At 36.9% G+C, this 18,530-nt stretch overlaps 1 protein-coding gene across 1 annotated transcript; it reads left to right on the forward strand.

The window, feature by feature from the left end:
• Positions 1-10,624: 10,624 nt before the first annotated feature.
• Positions 10,625-15,070, forward strand: shhb (sonic hedgehog signaling molecule b). Its single transcript, XM_084410176.1, has 3 exons — positions 10,625-11,092; positions 12,733-12,994; positions 13,811-15,070. Exons 1-3 carry the CDS (start codon positions 10,784-10,786, stop codon positions 14,488-14,490), a joined length of 1,251 nt encoding a protein of 416 aa, XP_084266302.1. The 5' UTR covers positions 10,625-10,783; the 3' UTR covers positions 14,491-15,070.
• The last annotated feature ends 3,460 nt before the right edge of the window (positions 15,071-18,530 follow it).

The following is an 18,530-nucleotide window of genomic DNA, read 5'->3' on the forward strand; positions in this document are numbered from 1 at the left end:
ATAGGCTGCTGTCTTAATGTTCTTTCTACATTAATCTGAAGATTAAATGTGAAATTATTATAATATAAAAATGTATTAAAAACTTCAATGTTAGGTGCGATTAATTTAAGAAAAATGTGAGATTAATTAGTAAAAAAAAAATTAAATCGACTGACCGCACTAGTTAATTTATTTACAGTATTAGCATGTGGTGAAAACCTAAACTGTAAGTTTGTGGTATCCAGTAACCGTACAGGTAGGCAGGTACTGTTCAATCAAACTGCATGTGCTAAAATGCATGACATCTTTGGTAGCAAACCTCAACTGAATTCACTGTTGGTGTAAAAAAAGCAAAAGCATCACACCGCAAAGGCTTAACGCATTGGTTTAACCTCAAACGGGAGAATTTCTAGCATTCCTCCTCCAGTTGTAATCTTCTTTCATAGTTGCTTGTAATTAGACTGAAAACACAGTATTAATCTGGAGAGGTCAGGAGATCTGTAGCTAATTTTCTTTGCCAAAAGTAAAAGCGTACACCGAAAGAAAAGTTTTTCAACCAGAAACCTATATACATTTGGGATTTATCAATACCAACTCACAACACACTTTGGATTAGGGCCTCAGTTCTATTTCAAATACTGTTCTTTTGAACTTTCTATTCATCAAAGAATTGTGAACAGAATGCATCACAGAATGTATCACATCTGTTTTCAACAATGATAATAATGTTTCTTGAGCATCAAATCAACAATTTAGAATGATTTCTGAAGGATCATCAATATCAGAATATACATACTAAAATGTTTTTTAAAAACAACATTAGATAATTTGCGTTTATTTGTCTGTCACAATTTGAAGCAGCTATCTTGAGAGAGACAGGATTCAGGGCTGGCAGGATTGAGCATTCACACTCATTATCTTGGGCCTTATCGATCCTGTCTGTCTTTGCCACCTCACAGGATCCTTCCCCTCACCTTGTGGAATTACCCATCACTTTGTGCCAGTTGCCATAGCGACAGACCATTGATCCACTTCACACCCGAGGTACTGATTGATAAAAATGGCAGCTAATGGAAAGTCTACTCTTCTATAAATGAAACAGACCACCGTATTTACTTGCTCATCCATCCTATCTGCTCTGTGAATTATTAGAATACCATGGAAGGTTAGGTAAAAAAATTAAAACATTTTTTTTTTTAAACACACAAAATTAACATGATTCTCAAATTTAATGGAGGTAAAGGAACAAGAACAAGTGTCAATTCAATTAAAACTTTCTCTGTGCCTTTACCATAGACCGAATCTACACTGTAAAAAATGATATGATCAATAAGTTATGTCAATATGTTTTACATGGCTATAACTAATCAAAATAAGTTAAGCAATTTTCAACTGTTTTTATGTTATACAAGATTCAGCTTATTTTTTAAGTCAGTTTAATGTAACTTAATTTGAAATTACTTTAACATCCAAGTTGATTGTACTTAAGGCTAAACTTTTTTTTTACAGTATAGTGAGCTCACCTCTGTCTCCATTTAATTTAGCAAAGGAAGGTCTGAAAGCAAGTGCTGTACAATACGCACTGAATGTGAAGGACACTGGGGTCAAGTTTATTTATCAAAAGGTCCTGATAATTATTGCAGGAAGGGAGCGACAGCATATCCAGTGGAACAAAACCTCTGTTCATTGTTGAGCGTAAAAAAAAGACAAAATTTGCGGCAAAGAGGCCTACTGTTTCTTGAGGTTTTCATTCGGTTCACATTCTAAGTATAGATTGCCCGTTGTCTCACCAACTAATTAGGGAGTATTGGACACATTTGTCTAAAAGTCCACTATGGGCTGCCAAGCAGTGTTCTCAATTACTGAGACATGTGAATATGGTAACTGCTTTCCTGTACAAACTTAAACTCCAGGAACCTCAGGCCTGAGGGGCGGAGAGGAAATTCTCAGATAGCACCTCAATCCTAGTATTTGATTGTATTCTTCATTTAATAAACCATGAAAGGATGGAAACAGGAGGCGGCGTGGAATATATATATTTTTCCTCAAGAAGGAAAATTTCTTTATGCAAAAATCCTGACATAGATAAAGACGGCCTCATAATTGTTTTTGTATTGTGTCAATCATATAATAGTCATATATGATCACATCCAAAAATGTAACTCGTATTTCATCATTATTCTTGTGTTCTTATGAAAACATGCAAATAAAGTTACAAAGCAAATCTAATTTAGGACTAAGAAAATGGTAGGATAACGCAGCAGTTCCAGGTCATCTCTGCCCATACTTTATGTTACTGAGTCACCCGGGCGATGCTGGTAGGAAGATGAGTGAATTAGAGGGCTTTATTGGCATTAGAGCATTCATTAGTGGTAAGACCCGCTTTGGCAGAGAGAACAGTGAGCCTGTGTGCCAGGTGAATAAATGAATTGATATTATGCTGATTCACCAACAGAAATTCAGTTTCAGTGCTTCCATTTCACAAACATACTGCAATTCTGGAGGAAATCACTTATTAGGAACTCATTAGTTAATGATTTTTATGCTAGTTAGGTCAGAAATTCAGATTTTTACATACCGTGCCAATTTTTTCACTGGCTTCATGACAAAATCTTGTACAGTTGTAATCAAAATTATTCAACCCCCATTGCAAATCAGGTTTATTGGCAAAATATACAGACTTTCAGCTGTTTGCAACAAACAAAAACAAAGTAATTGAAATAGCTCAACACTACAAATGTTTCAAGTGGTTTCCCCAAATTCAACTAAAAATGCAACTTTTAATGACTTCTGCAGTCTCAAAATTATTCAACCCCTTCATGGCAAGCATCTTCAGAACTTAGTAGAACACCCTTTTGCTGTTATGACCTGTTGCAAACGAGATGTAGAACCAGACACGAGCTTCTGGCAGCGTTTCTGAGGAATTTTAGCCTATTCCTCATGAGCAATGGCCTCCAGCTCAGTAATATTCTTGGGTTTGCGTGCCGCAACCTCCTTCTTCAAATCCCACCAGAGATTTTCTATGGTGTTCAAGTCAGGTGACTGTGATGGTCACTGTAGAATCTTCCAGGACTTCTTCTGAAACCAAGCTTTGGTGGAATTTGAGGTGTGCTTTCATTGTCCAGTTGGAAGGTCCAATGACGCCCAAGCTTCAGCTTACTCACTGACAGCACAACGTTTTCTCCTTGGATTACCTGATACTTTAATGAATCCATCTTGCCTTCCACACGCTGCATGTCATTATCACTGGCATGAGTTTAGTACACGCCTTACTGTGCAAGCTGAAACCTCAGTGCCTGTTGCCACCAAGTCTTGCTGCAGGTCTTCTGCCGTCACCCAAGGGTTTTTCTGGGTTCTGCCTTCTCAGAAATCTGGTTGCAGCCGTTGAAAGCTTCCTTTTTCTACCCTGGCCAGGTAGTGTAACCACTGTTCCTTTAACTTTGAACTTGTGAACTATGCTTCCAACGGTGTCTCTAGGAACATTTTGTACCTTTGCTATCTTTTTGTATCCCGTTCTTTGTTTGTGAAGGGTGGTGATATCTTCTCTTAACTTTTTGGACCATTCTTTTGACCATATTTCTAACATGCAGTCAAACATGACACTCAACAAACCTAGCCAGTTCAAATATTTTATGTGTTCTGGAGCAACTAATGAAGCCCTTGATTAGTTGCATCAGGTGTGTTTGAGACAACACCTGTTTTGCAGATTTGTGCTGTTGTGAAGGATTCTATTCAGAGGGTTGGATCATTTTGAGAAGTTGCATTTTCAGTTGAATTTGGGGAAACCACTTGAAGCATTTGTTGTGTTGAGCTATTTCAATTACTTTTGTTTGATTTGTTCATTACAAACAGCTGAAAGTCTGTAAATCTGGCAAATAAACCAGATTTGCAATGGGGGTTATCTGTGTCTGAAATAAATTTATATTTTCCATTAAAATTACTTTAAAAATGTATTTATTTTTACATCTAACAGCTGAAAATGTAAAATGATACTGCTTCGTAACTTCTAGAAATTCATACACATTTTTTGCTGGAATACAATGCAGTTATATTAACTGATAATGGGCAAAATAATACATATTTTGTCTAAATAATTCAATAGTAAAACACTAAAGTAAAAGACTAAAATTATTCAAAAGTAAAGCATTAAAAACTAAAACAAATAATTTTGAATGCTAAAAGTGAATAGGCAACACTTATAAATTATTTAACCAAATTAATATATAATTTTATTGTACGGTATGAAATATGGATATTCACTTTAAGATTTGCTAAAGATGACATTTAATAGTCTTATTAAATTATTAATCTTTTTTAAAGATTAACTTTAAGTGAGGGTTAGATGACAGCAAAGGTAATCTAAAAGCATAAATAGCTGAAATGAGCATGCACAAATAAATATCTAAAATTGATCAGTCACTCTGTCAGTCAACACTGGCCAATAATTGATATGGTACAGATATATGGCGCATCCCTACTGTTAACTGTCCCAAAACTCTTTCACAATGGCCCCTCCTTATCCCTACCTGACAAAGATAGTGGACTGTTCATTTAAATGTGGTAGGTACTGAATATTTGTAGATGATGGAATAAAAAGAAAGCAACTGATCAAAACTTCAGATAGTTAAGAAAGAAATCATGCATGGGTTCAAGTCACGCAACCTTGCAAAATGAGGATGAAAATCTTCGAGCATTACTATGAGAATGACATTGCTTTGTCACATTGCTCTGCAACATTCAAGAGGTCCCTGTATAACTCTGTAACCATTTTCAGAAACCACTACAAGTCTCACAACCAGATATTGGAAGGCCATAACATTTACAAGGGTCCGTCAAAACTTAAAACGGAGGCCTCCCATTAGTAAAGCCAGGTATTTCCTGTGGATGTGAATGGCCTTTTGGCCGACAAGAATAAACCATACCTATCTGAAACAGCTTAACTGGTCCAGTGACCCATCTGTCCACAGGTATTTTAAAGGACTAAAAAGACTGGTTTCAAGTATGTCTTTCAGACCTGACCAGATGGATGGTCGGCACTGAGAATTTACATAAACCATGAAACAACTAAAACTGAGGCAGGGCTAAAAAAATCCAGCATTTTCAAAGGCCAGAGGGTTGAATACTCAACTTATAGTGGTTTCAACAGTTATTATAGCAAACTGCTAATCCTTGTTCATATTGTGATGCAGAAAAATTAAAATACTATACAGCGCAATGCAATTTGCATTGCAAGCAACAACATAGCATATATATATATCCAGTAGTCAACATATATTTAATATATGTTGTAAATAAAAAATATATTTAGTATATTTAAGTTCAGTAATTTCACTTAAATGGCAATGATTCATTGCCATTTAAGTGAAATTACTGAATTTAAATAAACGAGCTTGATAAAAATGATCATTCTAGAAGAAAATTTCAGATGGCACTTAGAAGCTTTTGCATCTGAACTCTTCATATATATATATATTTTGTTTTGTGGACTATATGTTACAAAATTTGCCTCTTATTTATATATATATATATAAATAAGAGGGATCATAAAAAGGGATCATAAAAAGTGCATGCTATTTTTTATTTCGTACTGTCCTGAATAAGCTGTTTAACATAACAGATGTTGACATATAGTCCACAAAACAAAAAAATAACTGAATAATTAATAATTCAAAAGTTGGCATACCCTTGAATCTTAATGCTGTGAATTGTTACCTGGATGATCATCAACTGTTTTTATGTTTTGTGATGGTTGTTCATGAGTTCGTTGTTTGTCCTGAGCAGTTAAACTGCCTAATGTTCTTCATAAAAATCCTCCAGGTCCTGCAAATTCTTCAGTTTTCCAGCATCTTTTGCATATTTGAACCCTTTCCAGCAGTGAATGTATGACTTTGAGATACAAATAATACAATAATTACGATATACGATACGATAATTCAAATTACAATATACTATTACAAAAGGTGAAAACATTCACTGAAGCTCCAGAAGGAAACATGATGCATTTAGAACCAGGTGGTGTAAACTTTTTGAATTTGAAGATCAGGGTAAATTGTACTTATTTTTGTCTTCTGTGAAACAAGCATCTTCTGTAGCTTATGAGGGGCAGTACTAAAAAAAAAAAAAAAAAGAAAAAGAAAAAGAAAAGATCTTTAAACAAAATAAGAAAATTGTACACATCTTCATCCTGTTCAAAGGTTTTCACCCCCGGCTCTTAATGCATCAAGTTTCCTTCTGGAGCATCAGTGATTGTTTTCACCCTCTGTAATAGTCATGTATGATGAGTCCCTCAGTTGTCCTCAGTATGAAAAGATGGATCTCAAAATCATACAGTCACTGCTGGAAAGGGTGAACAACCATCAAAAAAGAAAACAGAAAAGTTGTGGATCATCCATTAACACGACAGTATTAAGAATCAAATGTATGTAAACTTTTGAATGGGGTCATTTTTATAAATGCAACTTTTATTTTGTATTGTGGACTATATGTAAATGTATTCTATGTAAAATATCTTATTCAGGACAGTACTAAATAAAAAATGATATGCATTTTGTATTATCCTTCTTATACTGTTACAATAGTTAACATTTTGGAGATTCTGCAAGGTGTATGTAAACTTTTGGCCATACAGTATATATATACAGTGCCCTCCACAATTATTGAACCCCCTGGTAAATATGATCAAAATTGGCTGTAAAAAATAAATCTGCATCGATTATCCTTGTGATCTTTCATTCAAAAAATGTGCAAAATTCTAACCTTTCATTGATGTAAAAGAATTGAAAGTGGGGGGAAATCACATTATGAAATAAATGTTTTTCTCCAAAACATGTTGGCCACAATTATTGAAACCCCTAGAATTTTTTACGAGTAAAATATCTCTGAAGTATATTCCCATTAATATTTACCTTTTTTAGCACACCAGGGTGACTAGGAACATGAAACTGTCCAGCTATGACTTCGTGTTTCACAGAAGTTTAAATATGAGGAAACACAAAGGCCAAATCCCCTTAATCATCCATCACAATGAGTAAAACCACAGAATATAGTTCTGATGCGTAGCAAAAGATTGTTGAGCATCACAAACTAGAAAGTGGCTGTAAGACAATAGCTAAAGAATTGAAAATCCCCATTTTGACCATCAGGGCAATAATTAAGAAGTTATAACCAACTAAAGATGTTATGAATCTGCCAGGAAAAGGACGTGTGTCTATACTGTCTTAATGCACGGCGAGTATGAAAGTTTGAGTGGCCAAAGACTCTCCAAGGATCACAGATGGAGAATTGCAGAGATTAGTTGAGTCTTAGGGTCAGAAAGCCTAAAAAAAAAATTTATCAAACAACCCCTACATCCCCACATGTTGTTTGGGAGGGTTTAAAAAAAACCTCCTCGCTCATCCAAAAACAAATTCCAGCAAATTTAATTGTCAGACACGACTGGATCTTCAAACAACACAGGGTTCTGTGGTCAGATGAGACTAAAACAGAGCTTTTTGGCAGCAAACACACTAGATGGGTTTGGTGAACACAAGGATAAAAAGTACCCCATGTGTACAATTTAATATACCATTGGATCTTTAATGTTGTGGGCATATTTTTCTGCTGGAGGTCCTGGACTTCTTGTTCAGATACATGGCATTGTGGATTCTATCAAATATCAACAGATAAAAAATCAAAACCTGACGCCTTCTGCTAGAAATCTTATAATATGCCGTGGTTGGATCTTCCATCAGGACAACGATCCAAAACAAACATCAAAATCAAAACAAAAATTTGTTGTGGAGCACAAAATGAAGCTTCTGCCATGACCGTCTCAGTCCCCTGACCTGATGAGTGGGCTGAACTGAAGAGGAGAAGCACCAACATGGATCTGGGAATCTGAAGGATCTGGAGAGATTCTGTACGGAGGAATGGTCTCTGATGTCTTGTCAGTTATTCTCCAAACTCATCAGGCATTATAGAAGAAGACTCAGAGCTGTTATCTTGGCAAAAGGAGATTGCAAAAAGTATTTAATAAAAGGGTTTCAATAATTGTGGCCAACGTGTTTTGGAGAAAAACATTTATTTCATAATGTGATTTCCCCCCACTTTCAATTCTTTTACTTCAATGAAAGGTTAGAATTTTTCACATTTTTTGAATGAAAGATCACAAGGATAATCGATGCAGATTTATTTTTTACAGCCAATTTTGATCATATTTACCAGGGGGTTCAATAATTGTGGAGGGCACTGTATATATGTATATATATATATATACACACATACACACACAGTTCTGTTCATAAGTTTGCACATATATGAAATTATATTAAATGAATCCAGTATTTATTCAATTCTGACACAAGGGACGAAGGGTGTACTGACACTAGGCGATCTGAACTGTGCCCGAGCACATTTGACCCCAAAAGTCTGGTTCGTTTGACAAGTGTGATCTCGCCATACCATGCCCTGCATGGCCTGCTTGAAGAGGTAGGCTCGGGCGTAGTACGCATGTACTGGCAACAATGCCTAGTGTGAGTATGCCCTAATTAACAGAACTGATTGGCCAAACAGGTAATATGTAATAAAATATTGTCCGATTTAATGGACTGGCCTACTTAGCCTCACTTGTTAATGTGAATGTCTGTACTTACTGCAATGTGAAAAAGTTTGTCTTTATCAGAGGGAGCTGAGAATTCAGTCCTAACATTGAAGAGACAGTCTGCTCATTAAAGCATGTCTCATTGAGAGCTTTCAGGATTGACAGCACTTGTTGCCAGAACAGCCAAATGATGCAAGGACATCCTGTTCCACCATCATCCCATCTAAATCAAAAACAAGAATGGTTTCATCTCACAAATTGAATTTTTTTTGAGTTAAGGTCACCTCAGCCTTTTAAGAGTGATTGCAGGACTATATATTTTGTGTAAAGAGTTCACTGAAGAGTATAAATGTGTCTGGCTGTGTACTGGATTCTAAACAAAATGTTGGTTTATCTTTTAAGCTGAACATCTAAACATCATAAAAAAATCTAAATTATTTATTTGTATATATATTTATATATATTTCTGACTGAAGAGATTAAATGGCCACTTTACTCTATCATGGGACACCTGTTGCAGAACGAATGTCATAGTCTGAGATATCCTGTTAACAAATCCTTATTTTTGTATACAAAATTGTGTATAGCTATATATTCATGTCACATAAATAAATTTTGTTTTAGCAAATGAAGGTTTAGCGTTTAGTGTGGCTGAGTCATCTGTGGGTCAAACCACACAGAGTGGCAAGAGGGTGAGTTTTTGCTCACTCACATGCCAATTTTCAGAAGCTCTTGAAAGGCCAAACCAGGTAGGTGTTATAAATTCAGAGATGCACCATTTATTCATTTTGCCTATAAGGAAACAAACCCCCTCCACAAAACAAAACCCCTTCAATAAGAGTCACAAAGAATATAAGATGCTGATATTTTTACTAAATCAGCACAGACAACAGCGCATATTAACAATCAAACTCAACACACAAGAAACTTTTCAGCAGTCAAAAGTGCTTTATGATCATCTTGATGATGGCAACTTGTACTTTATTACAAGATTCTCTATTAGCATAATGAGGTAGACATAGTTTATAAAGGCAAAATAGTAAATAGGAGGAGTGGGTTAGCCCACAGTCTAAGATGGTATGCAGGATCTAAACTTTAGGACAGGAATAAATGATTAGACTTTGGATGCCCTGATTATTCCCTACCAAAGACAAACAGAAAACGGCCAACAGTGTTGCTTGGCTTTTGGAACTGCGAGTGACTTACACTTCGCTGTGCTGGGACTTCATGAAGTCTACACCAGCCTTGAAGAGAAGTCTGACTAAATAATAATAATAATAATAATAATAATAATAAAATTAGACAGTCATTATAAAGCAGGGTTTCTCAAACTCGGTCCTGGAGGGCCACTGTCCTGCACAGTTTAGCTCCAACCCTGATCAAACACACCTTGCTGTGAGTTTCTATGTGATCCTGAAGACATTGATTAGCTTGCTCAGGTGTGTTTGATCAGGGTTGGAGCTAAACTGTGCAGGACAGTGGCCCTCCAGGTTTGAGAACCCCTGTTATAAAGGAATGAAGAGACAGCACAAGAATTTTTTTTTATTTTTCAGATCTAAACAATTCTTCTTAAAATCATGACCATGTCCAAGTATGTCAACTTTTGTACATTAACCTGTAATCAAACAACCATAATAATCTGTTAAGAAGCAGGATGCAGTGACCTTGATTTATGACACACTGTTTTGAAAAGAGGGGTAAAAGGTATTTTAAAGGGCTGATTTAAAATAATGCAATTCTGATTATATTTTTGTTTCTTTAAAATATCATTTTTATAACCATTTGTTATTTGAAACCACTTCTAATAACAATTTCATTGACATTAAAACTAGAGTTTACCATGGCAACGTGAGAATACGTTTGTGTCATTTCAGCAGAAATGAGGGAGGTATGGAGACAGTCTTTGCGCGGATGGCATCATAGTTGGACGGCACTCCGTCAAGTCAATAGACTCCCTCCCCCTGCCATAGATTTGCTCTGTAATTCATATGGGTAGACTGCCTCTACTCATAAGCGTCTGACCCTACCTCCCGTCAAACTAAGTCGCTCTTTCGTCTCCCACTTAGCAGTGACAGCCAACCTCCAATGTGCTCAGTCAGTGGCTATCGAGAGCGGTCGTTATTGCACCTGCTTCGGTAGTGGTCGTTGGGTAGCATCCATCCGGCACGCGCGAGAAGACCCTGTGAGTGACTAAACTTTAGAGATCCGAAGAGATCATTTAACGTCATGGACGTAAGGCTGCATCTGAAGCAAATCGCTTGTCTGTGTTTTATCAGCCTGCTTCTGACGCCTTTTGGATTAGCCTGTGGTCCTGGTAGAGGGTATGGAAACCGAAGACACCCAAAGAAATTAACCCCGTTGTCTTACAAGCAATTCATTCCCAACGTCGCCGAGAAAACGCTTGGGGCCAGCGGCAAATACGAAGGCAAAATCACAAAGGATTCAGAGAGATTTAATGAGCTGATTCCGAATTATAATCCCGATATCATCTTTAAAGACGAGGAAAACACAAACGCTGACAGACTGATGACCAAGGTATGGACTCATGCGTGCGTAATTACCCAAACGCACACTATCATAAATAATGGATCTAAATTTTTGGCTGTTAAAAAAAAAAAAAATTGAATTTCCGATATGGCTTTTTGGAGATTGTTAAAAAAAACACACATTGATGTTGCATTATGGATTCTTTAGATCAGCAAATTGGTTTTTGTGTTCTTTAACGCACCAGAACAGAGCAGGGATGTTTTATTGCATAACTAGAGAATAAAAAGTTATTGGTGTAACTTTAATAAGTTCTTATATTGCATCAGGCTGTACAAATTTGTATCAGAACCTTTATTTAGGTTTCCAGACACTTTGACAGCGCGCGGTAAAACTAAAACTTTAACTGTTGACAATCCGACACAGCAGTGTAGGCTATAACATTTTCACCAGGCAGCTGGGCTTAAGTGATATTCTCAATATGAACATGACTTTACATGGAACGCGCAAGCTTTATTTTTATTTTTTTATTTTTTTTTACTTAAATATTCATATTAAATCAAAGTGAGTATTCGTTGCCCTGGAAATGAGCATGATAGTCTATCTTTGACATTAGTGCAAAATAAGCACCGTTGGATAATTTAGTGTTAGTGGTCAAAAACATTTGCTGAGCATAAGTTTTTCTTTTCTTTTCTTATCAAGCAAGGCTTATGCCAGTTCATAACATAATTAAATGCACGAAACACCCCGCCTCCATACATCGTAAGCATTGCGTAATCTTTTTTTTCCTCTGGTCTGTCCGCTCAATTAATTCGTTCCCTCAAGATCACTTCTGCGTGTCTGTTTATGAATAAATCTCATGACCTGCTTTTATTGTCTACTTAATAGAAAATGTGGGTCAGACGTGATCTTTGCCACTGATGTTGCGCGTAGTATGGATAATACCGGCTCCTGTGGCGAGCGCGTTTTGTTGCATTCCACTCAGCTGCTCGACTGCTTTCTCTGATTAAAATGTTTTAGGATAATTACTTGAAGCCAATTACAAAACGTTTTCTCTCGCAATCTCCAGCATCAAAGTAAGCAACTTGCCCCAGTACAAAAATGCACATGTCCACAGTGCCATAGAAGATACTAGCATTTAATTTCAGCAGCATCAGCATTTAAGCGACTCATTGGTGGCAACGTCTCTGTAATTGATTACTGCTGCACATGCTGAGAGAAAGAACTTGAATTTTCAACTCCTCTCGGTTATCGATCGGTCGGTCTGGAGTCTGCGCTCTTGACCTATGGCAATAAACGATCTCTCCTTCGCACAAACTGATGTTAACTGTGGCTGACTGGCAGTTATTTAAAATCAATCTAATTCTGAAATGATTGCATCAATTGACCAGTAATTCCTTTTTAGATGTATATTTAGCATTTTGTAATAACATTTGTTTTAAACACACAGAAACAACATAAAGGTCACTGTATAGGCTAGTCGTATGCAAAAATAAATAAATACATTTTGGATAAGTTGCTGTGATGACTTGGAGAGGAGGACCGAAAGACCCATTTGAGCATAGCCTACTTTTTATTTATTCATATTTTTATCTCTAAACATTCAGTAAATCTTCTGACACTTTAAAAGTGTATTGTGTATACACTTGTGTATTGTGAGTATTGACAACCTTCCTCTCTCACTCATTCAGCGCTGTAAGGACAAGTTAAATTCGTTGGCGATATCCGTTATGAACCATTGGCCGGGCGTGAAACTGCGCGTCACTGAAGGCTGGGATGAGGATGGTCACCATTCCGAAGAATCTTTGCACTACGAGGGACGCGCAGTGGACATAACTACCTCAGACAGGGATAAAAGCAAGTATGGGATGCTATCTAGGCTTGCAGTGGAGGCAGGATTCGACTGGGTCTATTACGAATCTAAAGCCCACATACACTGCTCCGTCAAAGCAGGTGAGAGCAATGCCACCATAGGCCTATAGCTGACATAATACATGCAGCTTATGCTATATAGATGCATAATTTAAATATCTCAGTCTATTTCTGTGCTAATGTGTATAATTTGAAAAACATATCCAAGAACTTCAGCAAATAGCCTGAAAAGATGATCATTTGGGGTTCCTCAGATTGCCACATTGGAGAACCTCTTGGCACTCTGTTACCTCAAACAGCCTGTATAGGCTACTCAAGGAAATTAATATTTCCAAGTTATTTTGAGATCTTATATCAAAAATTCCAAATGGTGCCATACATCTTTTCATTTTTACAGGGTAATAATTTGTGAATATGGAAAAAAATATCCTAATATGAAACCAATTATCGTTAACACATCAATAAATTAATTGTTTTCTAACCGAAAGCAGCTGAAATAACTGAAATAATGACAAACCCTTAGCCTACAAGAAGTGTTAAATGCTGCTAATTGTAAGCATTTAACTGCATTAAGTTAAATTTTTACTGCGCGAATTGGCACGTTGGGATCTCTGCACCTGTGCAAACAGTTATACAAAACTAAAGGGATCAAGGAAAAGCAAAGTCTGTAGGCTCAATTTAAATGACAATGTCTGATCACTGTTGTGTTAATTCAGGAGCCAGAATCACAAGACAAGCGTTTCAACCCTTGCTTCTTTAGTCTACACGAGTTTGGATTTATTTCCATATCAAAACCGTTTTCAATGATTTTTTTTTTCATCTTCTTCTTTTTTTTTTTTTTTTTTTTGAAGCTTTACAAATACATTCCTAAATTGTCTATTTTTACTTTTATCGCAGAAAATTCGGTCGCTGCTAAATCAGGGGGATGCTTTCCTGGATCGGGTACAGTGACACTTGCAGACGGGAGGAGGAAACATATCAGAGATCTTAAAGTGGGAGACCGGGTTTTAGCATCCGACGAGAGAGGAAATGTCTTATTTAGCGACTTCATTATGTTCATGGACCACGATCCGAAAACGAGAAGGCAATTCGTCGTCATCGAGACGTCAGAGCCTTTTACAAAGCTCACCCTCACAGCCGCGCACCTAGTCTTCATCGGGAACGCTTCAGCTAGTTTGGGTGTAACAGCAACATTTGCCAGCAACGTGAAGCCTGGAGATAAGGTTTTGGTGTCGGATGGCACACGCAAGACCCTCAAGAGCGTTACCGTGAAGAGGATTTACAATGAAGAGCACGAGGGCTCTTACGCGCCAGTCACAGCCCACGGAACTATAATAGTGAATCAGGTGCTGGCTTCGTGCTACGCGGTTATTGAGAGCCACACATGGGCACATTGGGCTTTTGTACCGGTCAGGTTAAGTCACAAGCTGATGACGTGGCTTTTTCCGGCTCGTGATTCAAACGTCACTTTTCAGGAGGACGGCATCCACTGGTACTCAAATATGCTGTTTCACATCGGATCGTGGCTGCTGGACAGAGACTCTTTCCATCCACTCGGGATTTCAGATTTAAGTTGAGACTGCAGCTATAGCTACAGTGTATCACTATGTGGACATCAGACTCAAATGTAGCCTATCTTTATTTTCTGTAAGAAAAGCCTTAAAGTGTTCACTCAATAATTTATTTGTATTGGATTATCTGTTTCTGAAAACGTAGGCTAAACGCCAATTCAAGCATGTGACCGTTTTTTGTGCATTTTGTGAAACATACAAGAGATTATAGGAAATAAGAGAAAGCATTGAAATTACAGGACTGTGCAGTGAGTGTGCAACCGACTGTTCTGTTATATTGGATAGGCTATGCATAGGATGGCGCTCAAAAATTATATTTTTATACACAGATTTGTATATTATTAGATTTTTGACGGATCTAAAAGTATTTACAGAATCATATTTCGTTATTTGAAATAGTGCAAAGTACGGAAGCGTGGTAAATTTATTTAAACAGTTGCGATGTATCAACGAACTGTTCATGTTATTATGCCGATTATGTCACGTGTCATTGTTTTGACCACTGTTCCACTAACAGTTTTTGGTTTAAATGTACATTTCTTGACAAAAGTACTCAAAATAAATTCATGGTACGAAGTGTAAATTATTAAACGACCTTCAGGCCTATGACTTTTAATTTGGGGTTAAAATGTCTTTTTACGCTAAAGTTATCTTATACCATTAAATATTTTAAAGATATTTTAAACAACTAAAACTAAAAATGCTAATATTTGTGTTATTTTCTTGAAATAGCCTATAGGCTAGCCTACTATATTTAACAAAGTGAAAAGGAAACCGCTCGAGCAGCCTTCTGTTGCTATGGTTACCCCTGGGGGGAGCGCGACTTTAGTTCGCTGCCGACTACTTCGTGCACTTTGCTCTGACTAACTTGTAATCTAACTTTACTAAATCGCTTGAAAACGCTGTTTACTTGTATGTAAAAATAGGTCCCCTCCCTTCATCAACCTCTCCATAATTCGCTCCCGCGCAAACAGTGGTAAATTATTTTTCACTTTTAAATGTTTTAGGAATTGAAAAGACAATGCAGAATTTCGATTAACGTTAGACGTATGTTTTATTTTTCCACTGACTAATCTGTGTTTTTTTGTTTGAGGGGTTCAATAAACAAGCGCATTAAGTTCGGTTTGGGCTCATATTTTTGGAAAAGCAAAATCTCGAATAGGACTGCAAACCCGTAAATGCTGCAGTATAGGCTTATTTAAAAAGACTAATTTCACAAATAGCCTTGGCCTATGTCTATTAATTTCTTAAGGTAAAAACCCAATCAACAATTTCAAAGCCTTATAATTAGTGTAGTCACCATTCTGATAACCAATAATTTCTGTTGCACTATAACAGGAATTCGATAGGCTATAGACTACCTACAAAATATGCATTTTGCACATAATGCTTGTGTGTAAGGCGTATGTAGTGCGACATCTACTGGGTCTTTACGGCTCTGACACACTGTGTGCTCCAGGTTTCCCTATGACGACAGGCAACATCAGCGCATCTTTTCTCGAGCAACAGAGGAAGTTTATCCTTAGGTTTGAAATGTTTTGAGACATTGCATTTGAAGCTTTTTTTAATATTTAAAGTCACCACCCAACATGAAGTGGGCCTATATTAATAATAATACTCACACATAGGCTACTATTACACTTTTTAAAAGAAAGGTTCCAAAAGGGAATATTGTAGGGATGCCACAGAACAACCATTTTTGGTTTCCCAGAGAACCTTACAGTGAACAGTTGGTTTCCTTTGTGTAAAACATTTTAATAATCTAAAGAACCTCCACTAAAGACCCTTTTGTGGAAAGGTTCAGTGGATGTGCCGATAAATAACCATTATTTTTAAGAGTGTATACACTCCTTTGGGTTGGTCAAGTTTGCATATTGAATGAAAAAGCCAACACGATAGATACATTAACTACTATGCAGATCTGTAGCTAAAAGAAAAAAAACAAAAGAACACCTTGTGCATAACAAGAATAAAGCAGTTAGCCTAATTGAAATGTTAATCCTTATGTAACCTTTGACATGATTGTTAGTGCATTTCCATGGCAGTTAGCCTGACAGATGTTAGGGCAGCACCAAATATGCCTTAAAAAAAAAAAAAAAATCAATAACTTTGAAGGCTCCCTGGTATAGTAAAATCAAGCTCAACATGACCAACATATTCCTAAAAAGTCCTGAACAATCTTGGAAGAAATATCAAGAAGTCTGAGACTGTTTTAGTTCAGAAAATAGCCACAAAAAGGCTTAGTGAAGAAAAAAAAACACCACCGTTTTAACTGCACATATTGGTCGATTTCTGATAACATGCAAGGCATTATGTGGGAATGGAGATGATTCAAAGGCCATTCAACTCATTATACAAGAGCTTACGTAGAGATGTGAAAAGGCTCATTCACGTAAAGCTCTAAAATAATTGAAAGCAACGAAGCTCAACTTTGGCACAAGTTCAAGCAGTGACTAGCTCAATAACACTGCCCACCTGAGTCAGTTAATCCATCAGACTTCAATCAGACACCAGGCACAAAACCTGTGATGAATGATGCAGACAGGCTGGGAGATACACTGGTATGCTGATCTTTTCCCCTCAACATTTTAGTCAAACAACATCGGTGGTAGTGGTGGGGAGGGGGACTCAAATTGCTTAATGAGAAAAGTAAGTAACATTTAAAGAGTGTTGCGAGAAGGATTGAAATTCCACTCACATTCTGCTTTTGAGGAGGGAGCGGTGTTGACTCTGTGTGGTTGAGACTTGCTGGAAGACACAAAAGGAGCTGCGTGGAGACAGAGGGATGACCTTGGGCCCGGCCCAGGTACAAAAGCACTGCTAAAGGAACATTCCAGGGGACCAGGAAAACAAACTAGCCCCTAATCCTCCCTCTATCCCACAGTCTGCCGGATTAGAGCAGGGCCACTCTCTGCAAATGTTGACATTCCCTAAGACAAGACGTTAGAGTCTTGGAAAATATTTCAGAATGAAACATTTGTTGCAAGCAAAAGGCGGAGCACAATAGATGAGGCGGTCTTGTTGTATCTAAGAAGCAGTGAACCACGTATTCTTTCAGTGGTCTGTGTGATTTCAGATGGAAGGTATTCGTTCGTTCGTTCTTTTTTTTGTGAAGTTAAATCAACAGCTCCATCAGTGTTTGAAAACATAACTGAATTTATTAAAAACCGAATTCTCAAAATGTCTAAGGAATAGGATTAAACAAGAACTTAGCCTACAATTTTCAAACCACAATCACCTAAGAAATAATTTATTGATACACAGAGCATGAAGCTCATCAAACATAACTATTTAAAAATCTAAACTAATTATTAACAGCCTGCTTGAATATATTTAGAGAAGTTATAAACAAAATTGCAACTGCTTAAAATATCTTCAAATGCTCTAAAAATGTAAAAATTAAAGCACAATTGATTAATGGACTGAAAAAAGATCAATCAATTTGGCCACTAGATGGTGCTAGACAGCTGCATGAGTCAAACAATGTGGCATAGGCAGGCTTTTATCAGAAAGATAAAAAACATATGATATTCAATTGTTGGGTCCTGATCATATAGAACTATTGTTTTTCAAATTGGTGGCTGTAATTATCTCACCACCATTGACATATTTCTTCAATCTTTCTGTCTGCATTCGTGGTCCCTTGTTGAAAGGGGGCGACTCTACTTTATTAGACAAATACATACTTATTTCAAAAGACTTTGAATTTGTATTCGGTCAAAACTTTTGGAAACTTTCATCAGAGAACAACTGACACAGTATCTACATAAACGTACATGTTCATAAACTTTTGTCTATCAACCAATCAGGATTTTTGGATTTTAAATGATCTTGTGGGGTCCCTAGATGAAAAACACCACTGTGCCTGTCTCAAATTCAGTGCTTTAGCTAATATTGTTGGGGGGGAAATAGAAAACAGGCGTTTTGCCATTACTGGCAGTTTTCAACAGGCTATTCTCTACATCACGATGCACCTTTGTTTTTATAGGTCATTTTTATCTGCGATTTCCACAGACACATAGCGTCACTACATTTTAAAACATTTA

This window comes from Rutilus rutilus (assembly GCF_951802725.1).
Source record: "Rutilus rutilus genome assembly, chromosome: 6".
In the NCBI taxonomy this organism is placed as follows: Eukaryota; Metazoa; Chordata; class Actinopteri; order Cypriniformes; family Leuciscidae; genus Rutilus; species Rutilus rutilus.